Source organism: Macrotis lagotis, chromosome 1, assembly GCF_037893015.1.
Source record: "Macrotis lagotis isolate mMagLag1 chromosome 1, bilby.v1.9.chrom.fasta, whole genome shotgun sequence".
NCBI lineage: Eukaryota > Metazoa > Chordata > Mammalia > Peramelemorphia > Peramelidae > Macrotis > Macrotis lagotis.
The window spans coordinates 222,565,127-222,585,812 of record NC_133658.1 but is presented as its reverse complement, the minus strand read 5'-3'; the positions used below and the strand labels follow the sequence as shown (position 1 = coordinate 222,585,812).

At 34.8% G+C, this 20,686-nt stretch overlaps 2 protein-coding genes across 4 annotated transcripts in view; one reads left to right on the top strand and one right to left on the bottom strand.

Annotated features, from left to right (window-relative positions):
• FAM98A (family with sequence similarity 98 member A) overlaps nt 1-11,013 on the top strand; it is a 40,942-nt gene extending 29,929 nt beyond the window's left edge. For both annotated transcript variants that reach the window (XM_074209688.1, XM_074209687.1), the window contains exons 7-8: nt 6,461-6,628; nt 9,111-11,013. In XM_074209688.1, the coding sequence (XP_074065789.1) occupies nt 6,461-6,628; nt 9,111-9,917 (975 nt within the window). In that variant the 3' untranslated portion in view covers nt 9,918-11,013. The remainder of the gene's footprint in view (nt 1-6,460; nt 6,629-9,110) is intronic.
• A 3,984-nt stretch (nt 11,014-14,997) lies between these two features.
• The window catches only part of RASGRP3 (RAS guanyl releasing protein 3), a 136,496-nt gene continuing 130,807 nt past the window's right edge, over nt 14,998-20,686 (bottom strand). The window contains exon 14 of one of the 2 annotated variants that reach the window (XM_074209685.1): nt 14,998-20,609. In XM_074209685.1, the coding sequence (XP_074065786.1) occupies nt 20,601-20,609 (9 nt within the window). In that variant the 3' untranslated portion in view covers nt 14,998-20,600. The remainder of the gene's footprint in view (nt 20,610-20,686) is intronic. The other variant, XM_074209686.1, reaches the window with a different exon arrangement.

The following is a 20,686-nucleotide window of genomic DNA, read 5'->3' as shown; positions in this document are numbered from 1 at the left end:
AGTGAAATGGCTTGTCCAAGGTCAGGGATTTAGTTAAGGGCTTCCTGTTTCGTTCTTTTAGCTTTTTTGCTTTGGGTTGGGGTTTTTTTTGTTTTGTTTATTTGTTTGTTTTGGCTTTTCTTTTGATTATTAGCAGTCTTTCTTAGGATGGATCTGTTGCATTTAACAGATATTTATTGAGTTCTTAATCTGGAAGGGCAGCTAGGAGAGTGTAGTAGATAAAACACTCAGTCTGAGGAAAACCTAAGTTTAATTCTGACCTCAGACATTTAAAAACTGTGACTTTGGGGAAATCACTTAACTCTTTTTTCTCAGTTTTCTCAACTCTAAAATAAACTGAAGAAGGAAATAGCAAACCACTCAATTATTGCCAAGAAAACCCTGAATGGGGTCATGGAGCATCAGATACAACTTAACAATACTCATAAATCATATCAGATAACTAATTTTGATAAATGAGTCATGACTAATAATAACAATAAAAATATTTACATAATGATTTAAGATCTGCAAAACACTAAGGGTCAACAAAATGAGACAAAGGAATAATGGGAATAAAGGCTGTCATTATCGGTTAGAATTTTGAATTCTGAAAAGTGAGTACTGACATCTATTCTTACTAAATGTGATATTATTCTACTTAATGAAGATCATATATCTTTATGAGAGCATATAAGATTTTAATAAACCTGCTACTATATTATTAAGTTCCTTTAGTACAGCATATTGATAGATGACAGGTAACTAAGTTCCATTTAAGGAATCAGTAGTATGTAACTAAATACTTTAAAGGTATTTGAAGGAATTTGGGTTTTTTTGTATGTTATTTTATTTTTTCCAGTTACATGTAAGTATAGTTTTCATCATTCTTTTTTTTTTTGGTTTGCTTTTGAGTTCCACATTTTTCTACCACTCTCCCTTCCCTCCTCCCTCGGTGAGTAGTCTGATAGGGGTTGTACATGGACAATTGTGTTTAACATATTTCCATGTTAGTCATGTTCTGAAAGAAGAATTAGAACTAAAGAGAAAAAAAAACATGAGAAAGAAAAAACAAAAGAAGTTTTGAAAGGTGAATGTAAGGGGCGGCTAGGTGGTGCAGTGGATAGAGCACCAGCCCCAGAGTCAGGAGTACCTGAGTTCAAATCTGTCCTCAGACACTTAATAATCACCTAGCTGCGTGGCCTTGGGCAAGCCACTTTAACCCCAATTACCTTGCAAAAACCTTTAAAAAAAAGAGTGCATATAATATGCTTTGTTCTGCATTCAGCCTCCATGGATCCCCCCCCCCACCATGTGTATGGCAACAAGTCTTCTAAGATTGTCCTTGATCACTGAAATGCTGAGAGAAACTGAGTCCTTTACAATTGATTATCTCACATTGTTGCTCAATAATTACCTAGCTGTGTGGCCTTGGGCAAACCACTTAATTAACCCCATTGCCTTGCAAAAACCTAAAATAAACACATAAAATTTTTTCAGGGTTCACATGGATTTGGATATAGATTGTGAAATAAGAAATGATAAGATTTAGCTTTGACTTTTGCCCTCCAATTTGACCTCTTTTGTATAAATTTGATGAAATTTTCACTTTCTATAGAAAGTCCTTTCTTGTTTTATGTGCCTTCCTTCTGTTTATTACTTACTATTTGTCCTGTATTTTATTCATTCTTCTGTATTTCTTTTTTGTCTCCCCTATGCTTGAGTGCAAGGCCTGATCCTTTTTTTAAATATTCTCAGCATTTAATGCCTGGCACTGTAAATGTTTATTGATGATGCTCAAGTGGTTGATAGAGTAGTAAGAACCAAATTTTTTGTGATAGAATCTTAGATTAATATTTTAGTGATTCTGTGATCTGAAAAAAATGAAGACAGCTTACCTGTATGGGATTACTCTTTACACTAAAAGAAAAGTTTAATTATTCCTAATTTATTATTTATACAAATAAATAGATAATTGTAGTGTGTTTTGAGGTTAAATCAAAAGAGAATGGTTAGGTCTAAATTTGAAGATGAATCATCAGGCAATGATTTGCTTAAGTTTAACATACTAATTTGGAAAAGAAGAGTTACATACGTTTTGAAATTGCAGAAGAGTCTAATGGTAAACTAGACCCTTCATTGTTATGAATTATTGTAATTTTAACTTGAGAGATACAGTTTTGTGAAATTGATGAAAATATATATAGGATACTTCATTAAGTACTGTATAGGTAGGAGTTACTATCCCCTCTACTTCATAGGAACCCAAAGCTAAGAGAAAAGGAAAATTGTTTGGAATTTTCTCTCTCTCTCTCTCTCTCTCTCTCTCTCTCCCTTTCTCTCTGCAGATTGTATGTATGAGTACATTATCATGGTTTAATGGGAACAGCAAATTTAGAAGGGGGCTTAGTCAACCCTGTTTATGACCATACCAGCAGGGGGCAGAAAACACAAGCAGTTAAAATAAAATGGCCAATGCTTTGGGGAAACAGGCCAAGTCATACAAAAAGTCAATTCTCTTTGACTCCTTAAACTTTGGCTTCTTAAAATCATATGGACTCCCAATCTAATTACTGGTCTACCAGCCTATGACAGTCTTTATATCTTCATATATGCATGTTTACAATTTGGCCTTTCTTTTTTGTTTTGCAATCATTTTCCTCCCAAGTTGTTCCTGCCTTTTCAACCCTAATTGAAGATTGCCTTTACTCCTGCCAAAGTGATATCTTATCGCTGGTTCATGTTAGCTGTCTCACACATTAGCTAACACTAAGTACTATCTGACTCCAGGAATACATTGCTTACTTGGAATGCTTTCCAAAGTTCAAGCCCCAGTAATGAAGTTTCAGAGACTGGAACCTTATTAATTTATTGTCTCTTACCTCTGAAAAACTAGCAACCTGGCAAGGTTTTTGTGACACTGAATGCTGCAAATTCCTAACTGCAAGTCATAGGAGAAATGGCCCTAGCCCTGGATAGCACTTGGAATTTTTCCTATATTCCCTTGTCAGGTCAACTGAGATTCTTTTCCATTACAATTTCTTCATGAATCTCCATCTCCAACAGAGATTTCCCACTGAGTTGACCAAGTACTTTATGGCTTCCTAAGAGGTCAGAGTGGCCTCTGAACATGGAAAAGGGAATTCCTTCAAGAACTCCAGAGAGACATCTGATTCTCATTTTTCTTTGCAAATAACTTATTTTTTTTTAACCAATGAATCTGCTGTCTTCCATCAGGTACCATGTGTCCTGGTATCAAGAATCATGATAGAATGTGATCCCCAACTTTACCTTGACCCTGTAGTGGAAGATCAAGTTTTGGAGGTCTTGGCTGTGACTGTCTAGAATTAATTAGGCCAAGTCAAAATTATTTATCAACATGTGTACTTTTTTTTATATATTCAGTGATGGTGATGTACATGTAGGAATCCCTTCCATTTTCTTCCAGGGCAACTACTTAACACTATTTGTTCAATGGAAGTTGCTTTTTAGATCCAGTGAGATCTGTATAAATATAAGTGAAGTTTTAAGAAAATGGTGGCCGCAGAAATAACTTTTGATCTAGATAATCATATGGATTATGAACAGAGTTATAGGATAATATATTGTTGTGCGCTTGCGCGTGTGCACACACAGTGATAAGGCAGAGCTATAAAAATTCCACTGGGAGTAGGCCTTAGTGTCTTGTGCATGGCTGGTTGGGGTGTGAATTGTGGTTTGGGATTAGTCATATATATAGAGAGAGAAGAGAGAGCACTGACCCTGGAGTCAGGAGTACCTGAGTTCAAATCTGGCCTCAGACACTAAATAATTACCTAGCTGTGTGGACTTGGGCAAGCTATTTAACCCCATTGCCTTGCAAAAAAAAAAAAAAGAAACAACAGAAAGAATAAGAACTATGTCCTAGGCATTATGCTAAACACTTCGTAATTATTGTTTCATTTGATTCTCACAGCACTGGAAGGTAGATGATATTATTATCATTCTTATTTTACAGATGAGGAAACTGAAGCAAACAGTGGTTGAATGACTTGCCCAGGGTCACACAGCTATCTGTTTCTGAAGTCAGATTTGAACTCAAATCTTCTTGACTTCAGGCCTTACACGCTGTCCTATTACACCAGCAAACCTTGGGACTATCAAGCAACTGATTCAGTGTCAATTTCACTAAATATTCAGTTCAGTTTTGTTATCTATGTTCCCATATAGTGCAATCTATGGGAAACTGCACTATACTGAAAACCAAAATTGGGACATCTGACAGATGAATCACCTTGACTAGAGAATCTATAGGCTATAAATTTTGAAGCCACTAACTCTTAATCAAGCTATTAACACCCCCCCCCCCCCACTTGCTGAGGGATTCATATGTTCAGATCCAAATATCTTCCAACTAGGAAATGCCAAGTAGGACAAATGCCAAGGAGATTTTTCCTAGATAGATTGTTTTTTTTTTTTTTTTAACAACCTTCCTGATTGCTCTTGATAGGCAATACTCCCATCTTCCCACAATAGATTTTATCAGTGCAACACAGGTTCTTTTCAGAACCTTATACAGAGTTGTGTGCTTTTGTGCCCATGTCTGCAGTTTGGTGTCTGTTATGACCACCTATATTAGGGATGTACTCAGGCAATATTATTATAATTCTTGTCATTTTTCTTCTAATCTTTAGATTGTATTAGATTTTGTTATGACTTTTCTTATCCCCAGGATAGTGATGTTATCTTCATATTGGTGTACCTTCCACTGACTTGACTGCCTTCCCATTTCTAAAAGGAAAATTTCACAACCCTTTCTTACAGTATCAAGATGAGACCTCCAAATTATTTTATTTCTGGACTATTCCATTACTACCCTTCAAATAACTATTTATATTTTTGTGCAATATCACTCCTAATAATATAGACAGACACTATACAAATCAAACTTTGCTACATTATCTGTAATGTTATGTCCTACCACCATCAACGTAAATAAGCTGCCTTACTATTGTGGTTTCTCCCTGCCCTCATTCTATTTATATATATTGTAGTCCCTTCCTAGGTGAATTTAGGCTACCCAAACTGAATTGCTGCACATTGTATAAGCAGCCAAAGCCTCAATTCAGATGATCCCAATTTAACTATACTTATGGTCCTGAGGAGTTGTAAGCAGCTAAACTCTCATAACACAAATTCTGTACCATCATCATCCTTCTTTGGAAACTAAAAAAAAGGACAGAAGGCCATTTCTGAAGCACCAAGGTAATTTGTTTATTGCCTCCCACACATCAAGAACCTTCTTTATATCTATCTTGTGTTCCACTTTTTTTGCTATATTGATTTGCGTCAGTTTTGAGTTATACCCTTCAAGTTACACTTATCTGCATGGGCAGGCAGGAAGAATATACTCTTCAGATTATACATTAATCATAAAGTGAATAGCATTATCTTTGATGTTTGTCCTTCATTCTGAAAGAAGACCATGACATTAGGGAGGTGATGCCCTGACATTGATGTGAATTGCATTTGAGTGAGGGGTTGCTGTGCAAAATTACTAACCTTGCTGCTTTCCACCATTGCCACTCCACTAATCCTTGACATCTACAAGCCCATATGGGAACAGAAATGCTATCAAGGTAACCCATAGAGGTGAATGAATAAGGATAAGGTGGGATGAACATTATTCATAAGCACACTGGTATCCAGTCAGAAATGCAGTGGAAATAGCCCAAAATGTAAGGCAGTCAATTTGTATAAGGCATTTAATGCCATGATACTCCTTGCATCTTATTTTCCTAATATGACGTGAAAGACTATATGACATAGGAGAATATATTGGACAAGGAACTGGACCTGGATAGAAATCCTGCCTTATGTGTTCATTTTTTGACTGTGTGACCAAGAGCAAATCATTTAACCCTCCTTGACTTTTTTCCTCGTCTGTTAAAAGGGGTTAACAATAATAATAATAATTTTATTTACCTCATCGGGTTGTTTTAATACTTAAGTGAAAATTGTATTTAAAGTTTTTAGCAAACATTAAAACCTTATAAGAATATCAGTTATTGTTAGGCTTTCTCAGACCTATTATCACTAACCTAGAACTTGTCTTCGTACCCATCTTAGGTCATGGATTTTGGTATTCTGATACTCTGCCTAGATTTTTTGGGTTTCTATTTGTTTTCCTATGGTTTTTCCCCTCAGACTCTACCTTTTCCTTTCCCCAGGAGGACATTACCCCTCCCTCTCTTTCCCAGTATATCTTTGTGTGATTTACTTAACCTTCATGGGTCCTGCTTTTCATAGCTAGATGACCTCTGAGAATCATTCTAGCTCACATTTGTGATTCTGTTGTCTACTTACCTTCCCCTTAAGAAGTTGTTCATAGTTTAATCTTCTTATGATTTTTAGACATATATGTAACTTTTTTTAATCATGAGGTTCTTTGATATGTCTATTATTTTGAAAGCAATTTTGTCTTTTTCTGTCCTTTCAACAGAGTCAAACAGAAAAATTAGCAAAGGTCTACCAGCCAAAACGCACACTCTTATCTGCTAAAAGTACTATTTCTGTTGCTCATCTCTTGGCTGCTCGGCAGGATCTTTCAAAGATTTTAAGGACAAGCAGTGGCTCCATTAGAGAAAAAACTGCCTGTGCCATCAATAAGGTAAGATGTTTTTGAGAGATTTGGTTTTTTTTCCTCAAAATAAAGATAAAACATTTTTTTTGCATGGTGAATCTTTCAGCTAAAGAGTATTGTCAAAATTATATATATGTACATACATAATCAAGTGATTCCTGTTTTTAATTGACAACTTATAAAATGTGGAAATCAATAATTTTTTATATTTTGAAAACACTTGACAATCTTATTGCTTTTATGTCCTTGCTATTGTAAAAATTATAACTTGAAGGATTTGATGACTCAAATTCCACTAATAAATCTGATGCATTAGCATTTCCATTCTAGTAACTTCCTTTCAAAAATATTTTACATTTCCCTATATCTGAGTTCCTCTGTGTGAGTACTCTTCCTCATTATCCTGTATAATTCTCATCAATGACCTTCCTAAATCCTTGAAGAAATTCTGAATATAATGGAGACTTTGTTTTATTGTTTTCTTAGTGAGACAATGGGGTTAAGTGACTTGCCCAAGATCACATAGTAAGTATCAAGTATCTTGATGTCAAATTTGAATTCAGATCATCCTGACTCTGTCCTATGAGCCACTTAGCTGCACCTCTATTGTTTTAACATGTTGTAGATAGCAGTGCAACTCTTGAACTATTATCCCTCACTCTGCCTATAGGATCTAGCCATCTGCTTTTCCAGTTACACATTTTCTGAGTGATGTCTTTTTTTTGCCACAAGTTGCACATAATTGATTATTGATAATGCAACATAGAAGGACTATTAGAATTGAAATAAGACAAGAAGGTTGTAATCACTGCTCTGACACTTAATAACCTACATGACTTTAGGCTAATCATTTAACCTCTTAGGCTTCAATTTCCTTATGTATAAAATGGGGAATAGAATAATGTATCTTCTAGCTGTAAATTCATAACTCTTTTGTTTAATTTCCTACCATGCATCTTTTTGATTTTGCCCTCTGAGACACTTAGAATTTTGATTCTCTAGAGCAGGGCTGTCCAACCATACTTTTAAAAGTTTGTATTGAAGCAATAGACAATACATTTTGATTTGCCATTTTAGTGAGAGCTCTGTGATAGCTCAGCCTTATTTAATAAACCCTCAGGGGGCCACATAAAATTGCATGCTTGGGCCACATGTGGCCACTGGGCTGCATTTTGGACAGCTTTGCTCTAGAACAGGCCTCAAGACCTCATCTCCCAGTAACAACCCCTCAAGGACTGAATACAGAATTCAATATTTATTCACGAATACAATGCAACCCACACTATCCCATTTGAATGAGCCCCCCCAGGACTACTATGGTTTCCTGTTGGACTACAGCTCCTCTAGAGATTATGATACTCCATGATTTTTAGCACAATAACAGCACTGGAAGAACATTGGTTTTTAGAAGTTGGCTTTGTTTCAAAGAACATCTTGGATTCATTGAAAGTGCTGCACAGCTTCCTTTTTTTCAACCCACCCTATTCTTTTCCTCTTAATTAATTTTGGACTAGTTCACATTTGTCCAAGATAAATGTACTGATTCCCTAACTCAGTAAGTTGCCTATCTAATTCCCTATCTTAGTCTGGGCAATTTATAAAGCTCTCATTTTGATAGTAGTTCTGAGGTTTACAAAGAACGCACTTCAAAACAACTCTGTGAGTTTAGTTAATAACCTCATAGTAGCCCCATTTTACAAATGAAAATGCTGAGGCACAGAAGTTAAAGTGACTTTTACAGGATCATATGTGTCAGAAATAGTAACTGGGCCTCCTATTTCCAAGACCAGTTCTCTTCAACTACACTACTCTATCTCCAAAAACTTTTTTTTATCTATTTAGTTTCTCTTCTATGGATTATTGCATGTTAGAAAATAAAATAATCTTATTGGGGGAAAAAAATGGGAAAACATTAAATTACATTCTCATGCAAGAAAATTTAAGGGAATTTTTATTCATCAAAAATACTTTTAAAAGACTGGGCCACCCGTCTTTATCCCATAATAATCAACAAATTTGTTTCCCATCATGATGATAGATTTAACCAAATAACTCCTTTCCTAACCCTCCTCTGTCTTACACTCCTTGTGTTATTTCAGAACACAATTATTCATTCTGCTTATGAAATATGAAGTCCATCATGGTGTAGTGAACTGAGCACTGGGCTTATTGTTAGGAAAACCTGAGTTCAAATCTCACATCAGATGCTTATTAATAACCTTAAGTAAATCACCAGACCATTCTCAAATTAAATTTGCTTTTCTATAAAATTGTGATAACAATAGCACTTACTTCCTTGTGTTATTGCAAAGATTGAAGAAAAATATAAATACTTGAATAGCCTTAAAACATATATATGTATACATATTATATATAAGCTGTCATTGTGATGAATTTAAATATCAGGAATAACCACAAATATCAAGATAACCACAAAATTACAAATTGTTCATTTTTTAATAGCTGTCTTCTGTTTGTGAAATAAAATAGTTTATGTTTTATTTTTTAGGTATTGATGGGCAGAGTACCTGACAGAGGTGGTAGACCCAATGAAATTGAACCTCCACCTCCAGAGATGCCACCATGGCAGAAAAGACAAGATGGACCTCAGCAGTCAGGAGGCAGAGGAGGACGAGGTGGTTATGAACAATCATATGGAGGACGAGGAGGTCACGAACATTCATATGGAGGACGAGGAGGTCACGAACAGTCATATGGAGGACGAGGTGGTCACGAACAGTCATATGGAGGACGAGGTGGTCACGAACAGTCATATGGAGGACGAGGTGGTCACGAACAGTCATATGGAGGACGAGGTGGTCACGAACAAGGAGGAGGAAGAGGTGGACGTGGTAGTTATGACCATGGAGGTCGAGGGGGTGGAAGAGGAAATAAACATCAAGGAGGCTGGACAGATGGAGGGAGTGGAGGAGGAGGAGGTGGCTATCAAGATGGTGGTTATCGAGATTCAGGTTTCCAAACAGGTGGCTACCATGGTGGCAGTGGTGGCTACCAAGGAGGTGGTTATGGTGGCTTCCAATCATCGTCATATACAGGAAGTGGATATCAGGGTGGTGGTTACCAACAGGACAATAGATACCAAGATGGTGGTGGGCATCATGGTGAACGAGGTGGGGGTGGTCGAGGAGGGAGGGGTGGTCGAGGAGGCAGAGGTCGTGGAGGCCAAGGTGGAGGCTGGGGAGGAAGAGGGGGCCAGAATTATAATCAGGGGGGTCAATTTGAGCAGCATTTCCAACATGGAGGTTATCAATATAATCATTCTGGATTTGGACAAGGAAGACAGTATTCTAGTTGAGGCTACTAAAAATTAGATTTCAACAGAGCTCAAGTAATAGAAATTTCATTTTAGAGGCCTGGTAAATATCTAGTTGAACTAATGAGACCATATATGGCCAGAAATTCCTGCTTTAAACATGAAATTATAGGTTGATATGCAATTTTTTAAAAATGGATGTTAATGCTCTTTATTTGACAAATGTATACTTTTTACCAAAAAAAATACATAAATAGCCATGGATGTTTAATGATTAGACTAATATCACAGTCAGAATGCATAATATTTTGAAGAAATTTCTTGGAAAGACCAACAATGGCTTCAATGAGCAGTTCTGAGAAGCATTCTCCTAGATTCTTTATAGATTTTTCACTAGGAAACCCTGTCTCTTTAACTGAAATTTTCTTTTTATGTATTCTGGTTCATATTTTCCAAGAACAGTTCTACTCTAAATAATTGGCCTTTTATATTCAGAGCGAGATTATATACATTTGCTTCACTCTAAAATATTAGGTATGTTTCTATTACATGAGCTCTTCTGCATATAGCACATTCAGTAGCCTTATCTTGTTAATTAAAAAACAACCATTTGCTCAACTCTAAAGACCTTGAATATGGCCAAAATCTACAAAGATCATTAAATCAAGCTAAGTTGTGAACTTCTAGTATGTAGGCATATAGTTAAATATAGCAATTCAAACTGACCTGCATCCATCCAAAATAATTTTCTCCTACAACCTTATTTTTACTTGAAGTTGACTAGAAGGATCAGCAAACTGAAATTTGTCTTATGCACGAGTTAATACCACTGGCTCAGCAAATACAAGATAGTTTGTTTTGGGCAGGTGCCTTTTTGTTTTGTTTTTGTTTTTTTGTAATTGAAGAAATGCACTACAAAGTAGGAAGATGGATGTTGCCTAGTGGAGGAGGCCCTTTACTATTGCTGCAGAAACAAAAGCCTGGCTGAGTTGATGTTTTACATTATTCTTTACTGAAATCCACATGATGCTTCTTGCTGGGTTTTTGTGTACATAAAACATTGTCAAGCTGTGAAAGAAAATGGCTGAAGGTGTGCTTTGTATGAAAGGTGAGCAATAAAGTATCTGTGTGTTCTCTGTTCTGTTTGAGCTTTATTTGAACAATTAGTTATAGTTAATGGATTATTTTGAAACATTATTAAAAATATTAGAGATCCTAAGATTTTGCAGTACATTAAGTATCCTTTTAGTTAAAATAGCTAAAATTTATATTTCTCTCACTATACTATAGATGTTCTTTCCCCCATTTTACTGATGAGAAAACCAAGGCTCAGAGAAGTTTTGTTAACTTTTCTATGCTCTTTACAGCAAGTAGCAGAGGTGGGGATTTGCACTCAGGTCTACCTCCCTCATTTTATACACTCCTTCAAGCCTCCTTCATTATAAATGTTTGGAAGTAGTACATTTACTAATTAGTTATCAGAAGCTTCAAGTGAGAGTAGTTGAAACTATTACATTTAATTTTTAATATTAATGTAATTCCATTTAAACACATCAAAACAAATTCTAACACCTTTTTACTTTTTGTACTCAGTCTTCACAAGATGTAATCCAAAGTGTGTATCGCTTCATATTCAATCTTTTGGTGATGTCTTTTTCCAATCTAACTAGACCAATTCTTTTTTGATCCTATATCCAATACTTTACCTATTCTAATAGCTACTTTGTGGCCACTGGGTGTAGCTATTGATACATACATATATCAAGCATATGTAATTACAATGCTTTGAAGTATTTTTGTGTTTTCTCATAAGACTTAACTAATACAGTATATTACAATTTTCCTAAGTGATCATAAATTGAAAAATATGCCAATTTATGACTTATAAAAAGAATGACCATAACTCCTATATTGAGCCTCCAAAATTTGTCTCAATATTTTTTCATTAAGTGTTAAATTATATTTACAGTTAAGTTTTACATTAGATATAAAACTTATTTTATTTCAGATGCACTTATATTGACTGCAACACTCAACTGAATTTACAATTTTCTCCTCTCAGATTCTACAGCCTAACCAAAAAATAAAGTGAATTTTTCTAGCAGTTTATATTTTAAAGGGTTATCTTCTTATCTAGATTGTGAATAAAAAAGAAATTGAAAATATAAGTTGTTACAAATGTGGACAGCATTTAAGGAAAATGATTAATGGATTGAGAAATTCCTGTCTACAGCTCCTGTTATTTTCTACCTTTTTTCTATGGCTCCAGTTCTCTAAAAATAGTCACTCTATTCAGCCTACTCAAGGTCTTATTTTCTTATCAAATTTTTTTAATATTGTTGAGTACACATATAGGATATATCTGAAGAGGTTTACATTGTAGTGAATAAAATTTTCAGAAAAAATATTCATGAGGAAACATTTCCTAGTAGGAAGCCTTTGTAACATGATGCCTTTTTTCTCTTGAACAAACAAGCTGAATCTTTTCTTGTTTCTTTTTTTCCAACTAACACCAATGATTAAATCAGGATGCTAACATTTTATATGAAAAAGCTAAGTTAATTTGTTTTCTAATTTCTTATAGCCAGCCTGAAATGTTGACAGCACTTTAGCTCACAATGCTGGATACAAAATAGTAAATACTCAGTAAAAACTAATTGAATGATCATGTAAGCTAATTCTAAGCAGAGATAATGAATTTAGGCAGTTTCCATGGTGTTTCAGTTCCATGTGGTTTCATCACATCCACATGTGGAAAAATTGCTTAAACATTTTGATGATGAGTCTTGTATTTTTTATGCAGAAGGAAGGATCTGTTCACACATCAGGGTAGAGTGGTTCATTTGTTTAAAAGATATCATCCCCTGCTAAATAAGAATCTAAATGTTCAGAGCATCTGAACATATCTCTTGAGAAATGTGAATGTTTAAAATGATGTATTAGATTATCTGTTAAAATATTTTAATAGTAAGGCCTCTATTGGAAAAGGAGGAAAAAACCTACTTTTTTCTTGAAAATTTATGACAGTTTATAAAATTAGATATTCTAGGGTTGCACGTGTGAATAAACCTAATAGAACAGTGGAAACATGGATGCTACATCCATCTATCTTCAGGAAGATTTAAATTAAAATGTGGTGGGAAGAAATTATTGTCTAATTTATTATCTACAGAATCAGAGTTGGAAGACTATATTTATCTAGTCTATACTTAGAAATAAAGTTTTTCAAAAACTGAATAATTTTCAATAATTAAGTACCTTGAATTGTATGAATATGCCAACCGAGAATGTTTTATTTTCAACTATATTTTATTTACATTCTGTAGCCAGGTTTTTTTTGCCATTTTTGCTTTGATTTTAGCATTATGTTTTGTTTTTGGGCCAACATTACAAATAATTGACCTGTATCTCTCAATATGAGTAAAATAGACAATAAACTGAAAAACTTTTGAAATATTTTGTCATTCACTACAAACCTTTTGGATATAGCATTCAAAAGGCAAAACTGTCCATTGCATTTGAAAAAAAATTTTCTAATGTCATAGAAAAGAAGTGCTTCAAATGTTTCACATAGGAATGCAATTTTGTCTAGATACCTTCTACAAGATGGTGGCTAGGATTTTGCACAGGAAGACTTATGCTCTCCTGCTTTCAATACAATTAGTTTATATTTGGAAATTCATTTTCAACAAATAGTCAAGATTGTCTTTTTTCCTTGTCTGCCATGTATTACCTCAATTTCCTCTCTTCAACTTGCCTTCTTTAAGGAGGAACTTATATATGACCTTCTATTAGGGAAACGTTTCCTGAATGCCCTAATTGTTTTATCTTTCATGTTGGGTTGGGTTTGATGTGTTGAAGTATCATTTGGGAAGCTCTGAGGAGACAAAAGAGTAGTTCAAAATAATGTCTCAGACATTAAAGGAAGCTTATAAAAATTAACACGAACTTTTGCCATTTTCTGGAAAAAAAGAGCAATGGATCAGGTTATCCTTACTATCAACTGTAAGATTCTATGGTTCTATTCTCCCTCCATCCCTTAAAAAAATGACAAATATCTAAAAATTACTAAAGCTTCAAAATTTTAATAACTTATTTCTGTAAGTGCTCAGGATAAAGTCATACCTTCAGGAGCCATTCTGTGAATATCAATAGATAGTAAGATATATTGCTAAAAATATTGTGGAAAATTTGAATTTTAGTATCTTCAAAAGCCGAGTTCCTCTGCAAAAGTCCAAATGCTCTAAAAATGCAGGAGAAAGAGTAAAGATAAAAACAAGGAGAATTAGCTATAAACTAATCTGAGACTAGACTAACAAAAAAAAATTGAAGAGTCCTATGAAAACTCAGAGCAAAGACAATCCAGGATAGGTGGAAGGCAAAATACAAAGTACCCTAAACCCACAGCAGGATAGGCCCAGACCAGCAGTCCTCATGGTCCCCTTTTGTAGCAATAGATAAGGCCAGACTAGTGTCTAGCACTGAATGATCTAGGGGACCGGACCAGTGTCAAAATAGACTATGCTGAAGCCAGCACAAAGACAAAGCTAGCCAGCTTCTACAGAAGGTGGAGCCTAGTTTGGTGGTTAAACCAAACTCAGGATCAATCAGACATCTCAAGGCATTTAGATGTATGTCTTGGAGCAGAATTTGATCCAAGCACAAACCCCTACTCCAGAAATTGAGGTTGGGAAAAAAGGAATAGAAGAAATTAGCAAACAACAAATAGCTTCGATTGAGAAGGGTCCAAAAGGTAAACCAGAGAAAGAAGTAACACCATATAGCACAACTTAAGAGCCTCTAAGAAAATAATGACCTGGTAACAGGAACTGTAAGACTGTATTAGATGTATGATATGAAGATGAGATACAAAATGAAATAGGAGGAGAAAAATGGCATGATTAACATTGTACAAGAGAAAAATAGTCACTATTAGTCAAGAATTGAACTCTCTAAAAAATTAGAATGGATCAAACAGAAAAGATCTCCATGAGAAAACAGGAAATATCAAAAGATTTTTAATAGACTTTATATTATTAATGTAAATATACATTAATGTAATAATTTTATATTATTAAAAACATAATTTTTAAAAGGGTATAATCCTTGGATTCTAGAATCTAAGGGTTATCCCCTTATAAAAATCCCAGGATGAAAACTCCCATAAATGTCATAATACAGATAGCCATAATACAAATAGCCAAAAAGGAGCCCTAGGCAGAATTGCACAAAGACTTGTTTAGCTGGCCTCCTTCCCTACCTTCCCCTAGAATGTAAGCTCTTAGAAGACAGACCCACATTCCAAAAGAAATGGTAACAGGCTTTCAACCAAAAGTAGTAACCTATGTGGTCAAAAATAAATATAATGGGAGGAGAGATGAAAGGTTTTTAAATGAAACTAACAAGCATTCCTGTTTTGAAGTGAAAGTACTTGAACTCTAACTTAATTTGTAGTTTTTGCTCTAAAGTAGTTTTACTGAACAGATTTGTAAGAGAGTGTTGACTAGCAACATTGTATGGGAGTACTAACCTAAAGGAGTAAACACCTTCTTGGCTACTTAAAGAGTTGGGGGGGAAACCAGGGACTAGGAGGGGTATTTAAGCACTTGTTTTTTCTGTGAAATAAAGAGAGAACTTGCCATCTTTGTCTCTGGGCTCTGTGGTGTTTGAATAAAATAATAGGTTATGGACAAAGTATAATTCAGCTGGCAGGCACCTAACAATGATTTTTTTTTAATTTAAATGAAAAACATGCAAAGAAAACAGTTTAAGGTGTTTTATTTTTACACTTTATTATGTATATGTATGATTGCAAAAAGATAAATTAGTTATGTGGCAAAGAGTAACATAGGAGTGCCACACTACTATCCATGGAATGTCTAGAAATCTAGAGGAAAGACCTCAAGAAAGTTGGGAAGATGGTAGAGTAGCAGCAGGAAGCAAAATAGCAATCCTCCCAGCATAAAATTTCTCCAGATCAAGAAACTATACCATACCAAATCCTGATGTCCTAAATCCTAAAAAATGAGACTTGTTACCCTTATACCTAACTGTAGGTCTATGCCAAAAAAAGGTCTAAGAAAAAAAAAGCCAGTTGTAGAAAACTGGAAAGCAAGGAGGGGCCATTTTTTGAGGAATGAATAATCAAAATATGGTAAATGAATGTATAATGGTATTTTATTTTGCCCTAAGAAATGATTGATTTCAGAGAGATTTCAGAGAAATTTGGGAAGACCTCTATGACCTGATGGAAGCTTTAAGGAAATAATTTGAATGAATGAGTGAAAAAGCATTTTAAAATACATATGCTAAATGATCAGTTCATTCCCTCCCCTCTAGAAGCTTATATGTTAGTAAGAGGAAAGCTGTACATAATGAAGAATTAGAATTAGAAAGTGGTGAGAGAATGGGATAGAGAATATAAGTGGTCTGTTAGTATGGTGCCTGGACCAAGGAAAGATAAAGTGAAAGCTTGCCTAACAAAGCCAGCATCCCAGAGAAACATTGAATTTACTGATGTCAGGAAAGAGGGGCAGGGTACAGGCTGCAGGATTTAGAAGTGACTACAACATTGTAAAGAAAAATAAGTTTGAAAGTTTTAAGAATTTTGATCTAGGCCATGAGGAACCACAATTCCAAAGGATCAGTAATTAAATATGGCACCTTCTGACAAACCTAATGGACAATAGGGATGTCACATGTTTTCAGACATAACATGTTTGGGGTTTTTTTTTTTTTTGGTTTGTATATGCTTATTTTGATATGAGAGAATGTTTTTAAGTTGGGGCATTAGCGTGATATGGGCTATTAAGAGTGATGCCAAAAGAAAAGAAATAGACTAATAGCAGTGAAATTTTTTCAAACGCACAGAAGAAAATAGAAAGTTTACAGGGAGACAAACAGGATTGCTTTTAAGACAAATATAGAATATGTACTTCTTGAAAAATGAAACTATATGTAGTCCTGGTTTAACATGCAATCCTCTAAGAATAACAGCAGCAAAAGTAGTCATACTCATCTGATGTCCAGAGACTAGAAAGAGAATGACCCTGGTGAAGTTGAGACAATAGGGAACCTTAATGAAGAGAGAGAGCTGCAGCATCAGCTATGTTCTATAGACACAAATGAATGGAGTAAATTTACATTGCTCAAGTATGACATTGATGAGAGAATATTTAATCCTCATCCATAGACATGGAAGTTGTCATGTTTCATTGTAATAAATTGATATCTCAATATGTATTCATATTTCAAGCAAAACAATGCATTATAGATTATATAACCATATGTTATGAGGAAAATGAAAGTCTTTTATGTAAGTGGATTTTTATTGACATTTTTAGTTTTGTTAGTTTTTTAACAGACTTTTCACATTTCTATTCCTTCTCATTGAAATGAATTTTATTCTAGTAAAGATGCAAAATTAAAAAATGAGTTTCTATGTACTGTTTTACTCAGACCACTGCTTTACTTAAGTGTTTGTAACTTTACATGCTTTTAGATCTATAACAATATTCATTTTTAATTTTATCAAAAGAAACCTAATTTTCTTCGATTAATTTTCTATATTGAAATCTTTTTTTAGTTCAATTAGATTTAATGTGCACATCTTAAAATTATTTTAAATAGTTGAAGCCATTTAAATCCATAATGTAATTGGCAAGAAAACGAAAAAGAAACATTGTTTTTGTTGAAGCGCTAGATACAAATGGAGACTTTTTTTACACTATAGGCATTAAACCATAAATCTTAATGTGTGAGAGAAAATTTGGCATATAAAATAAATCATCTTTCCCTGATTGACCAACTCTTTGGGATACCCAACTAACTATGGAATAGGATGAATATTTCCTAGGAGCCAGTCTGTTCTGCCCTGCCAAATAGATTGGCTTAGCTTTTCCTGTTATAACTAAGTCTTAATTAGTGCAAATAATATTCCAAAGTGGTTGAATTATTATAATTTGCACAATACACTTCCTTTGGGCTTGAAGTAATTATCATTTCACATAATTTTCACTTCAAGTACAAATCTGAATACATGCAACCACTTCAGGAGATTCTTTATTTTAATTAATTAGAAACTAATTGTAATTGGTTTTTCTTAAAAGATATTGAAACTGTCCTTGAGACTGGCCTAGGAGGCTAAAACCTGGCATGTTGACAAGACTTCTTGGTAACCTAAGAGCAGCAGACCACAAGCAGCTTCAGCTCTTCTTTTTTGTCCTCTGATCATGGACCACCAGCATGGACAACACTAGGGAGAAACACTCAGATGAATTAATATGGCAACTTCATTAAATTTTCCTTCTCTTTTGATGACTAGAAAAGACTTTAGTTAAATGCTAATGTTCAAATAATGTCTCTTCATTTACTCATGAAGGTAAACTCCCAGGAGACTAGCCATTGTCTGAACAATAATTACTCTTCATCCATTTGATTTTTCCATGTTATAGACCAAGTTTTTTGGGTGATAATAGTTTACATTTAATAGACTAATTTTCTGAAATGATGCAATCAGAACAATGTTGTCTGAAAATAGCATCTGAAGGACCTAAACACCTATCTAGAAACTTCCAGTTGGACTGATGGATGTCTTCCATGATAGTAGTAAACATCTTTAATATATTTCTGCCTCTTTTATGTTTTGCTTCTTATAAATAAAAAAAATTTTAAGCTACATCTGGGGTTACATCTTTTTTTTAGATTTTTACAAGGCAATGGAGTTAAGTGACTTGCCCAAGGTCAGACAGCTAGATAATTATTAGATGTCTGAGGTCATGTTTGAACTCAGGTATTCCTGAGTAGATGGTGCTCTGTTCACTGCACCATCTAGCTGCCCCTGTGGTTACATCTTTGCCAAGATGATACAGTAAAATAATGCTGCTTTTGGTGTCAGAGAACACAGGTTTGAATCTCAGTTCTCCTACTTACCATCTTTGTGCAATCTTGGACAAGTCATTCAGCATCTCTCAGGTCTCTTCTAGATCTATGATCCTGTGATTAAGATTTCTCAATGACTTCTTGTACATTCTCTTAAGAGAAAATTCACAGCCAATCATGGGGCTCCCCTCCTGGGCATCTGGAACCCACTTTTCCCCAAATCCAATATCAAAAACAAATTAACCTTTAGTTCCTTTAAATCACTGGCAATTAAAGTAATTAAGATATAATGCTCCAGGTGTCTCAATGCTCATGTTACTCAAAGATTCATGGTGGTGTTGATTAATGAGGATCTTCTCTCTCCAAAGACTAGTTTTTATTTGTGGGCGTTAACATGATGAATTACAAACAACACAGAATCTTCTTTCAGTGACCAAGAGTTCCCCTTTTTTTAGCAAGTTTACTTTCATTGTTGTTTTGTCTATAGCTAAGTTTTTTTTTTCCTCAAATACCATTGTCTAAAACTGGAACATTTCAGGACATGCCAAAAAAAAGATTCCTATCTAAACTCAATCTACTTAAGCAAGATTTTCTTTCAAAAAAAATCACTAATAAGTTACTGAGTATATTTAGGAAGTTCTTCTAGACCTTATCTTTGACTTCTAAATAGGATTCAAGTGCAACAACTTAAAGTGATATAACATTAAAAAAAAAGGACAAAATAAAGTTGTTAATACTTGTAACAATGAGTGTATAGAAAAAAATGCTATATTCTAGGCTTTTCTGGGTCTGTTCTGCGATTATCCAAGAGGAAGCAGAAAATTCTGGTGCCTCTCAAAATGAATATTAAAAGAGCATGTGCTGAAGGATTACACCCGGAGCCATAATGAGGGTGGAGTGGTGAGGTTTTATGTCCAGAGCCAAAAAAAACTTAAGGGTATGCTGACTGCACATGTAATCCTTCTGCAGGAAGCAATGTTTGAGTTTACCACTTATTTAGCAAAACAAAGTAGTTAGAATAGGCTATTACATCATGTGTAGATTGCCTAACCCAGGCAATTCTACCCCAAGAACTTTTCCTTGACTTTTGCCTGTCCTCCCTCTCTTGGCAATGGCCTTTCCAGTGGTGATAGCACCTATTATGGGCCTATATGGGACTCCAAAATCTCTTCCTCACCCCACCAAAAGCCCACTTGATTACCCCCAAGCACCACAATTGCCAGTTAGACCTTTACTCAGAGAGATTTGAAGTCTGAGCTTTACCCTCGCTAAATTTATAAAAATGGTAAAAGAATATTTTCAAAGGATTGAAAAAAAAAACAAATACAACAGTGTCTAACCTTTTAACTTTTGGCCCATATTGCTCAAGAAAAATTTATCAAGGGCCATATACAGAATTTCATATTTATTTGTGACAACAATGTAACCCATATTCCCAATGAGTATAATATTAAAGTGTAATAATATCTGCACAAATGGATTTTGAGGACCACATGGGCCACAGACTAGATACACCTGGAAGGATGGGTAGTGCATGCAACAAATAGTATTCTTTACACCCACAAATAGCTTCAAAGAAAAAAAACAAGAGTATTAGAGTTGGTATATAGCAGTCTTCATTGTTTCTGAAATGCTTAACAGATCAGTCACTGGGGGAAGAAGGGGAAATAAATAGTACATTGATTTTGTTCTACACAGACAGGGACCTTCCATCACACTATTGCGGCAGGATGACCTGATGAGTTCACAAGGCGGGAGTTTTTTTGATCATTTTCCTAGACTCGGATTCTTCATCTTGCTTTATGCAACAGCCAAACTCATTAGACATTCAGCTTCCCCATCCAGTCAGCCATCCTGCAACCCAAATGAAATACTGATTATATCATTGAACTTTAATATAATGGATGTTTTCCCTGTTTAGAGAGAAATAG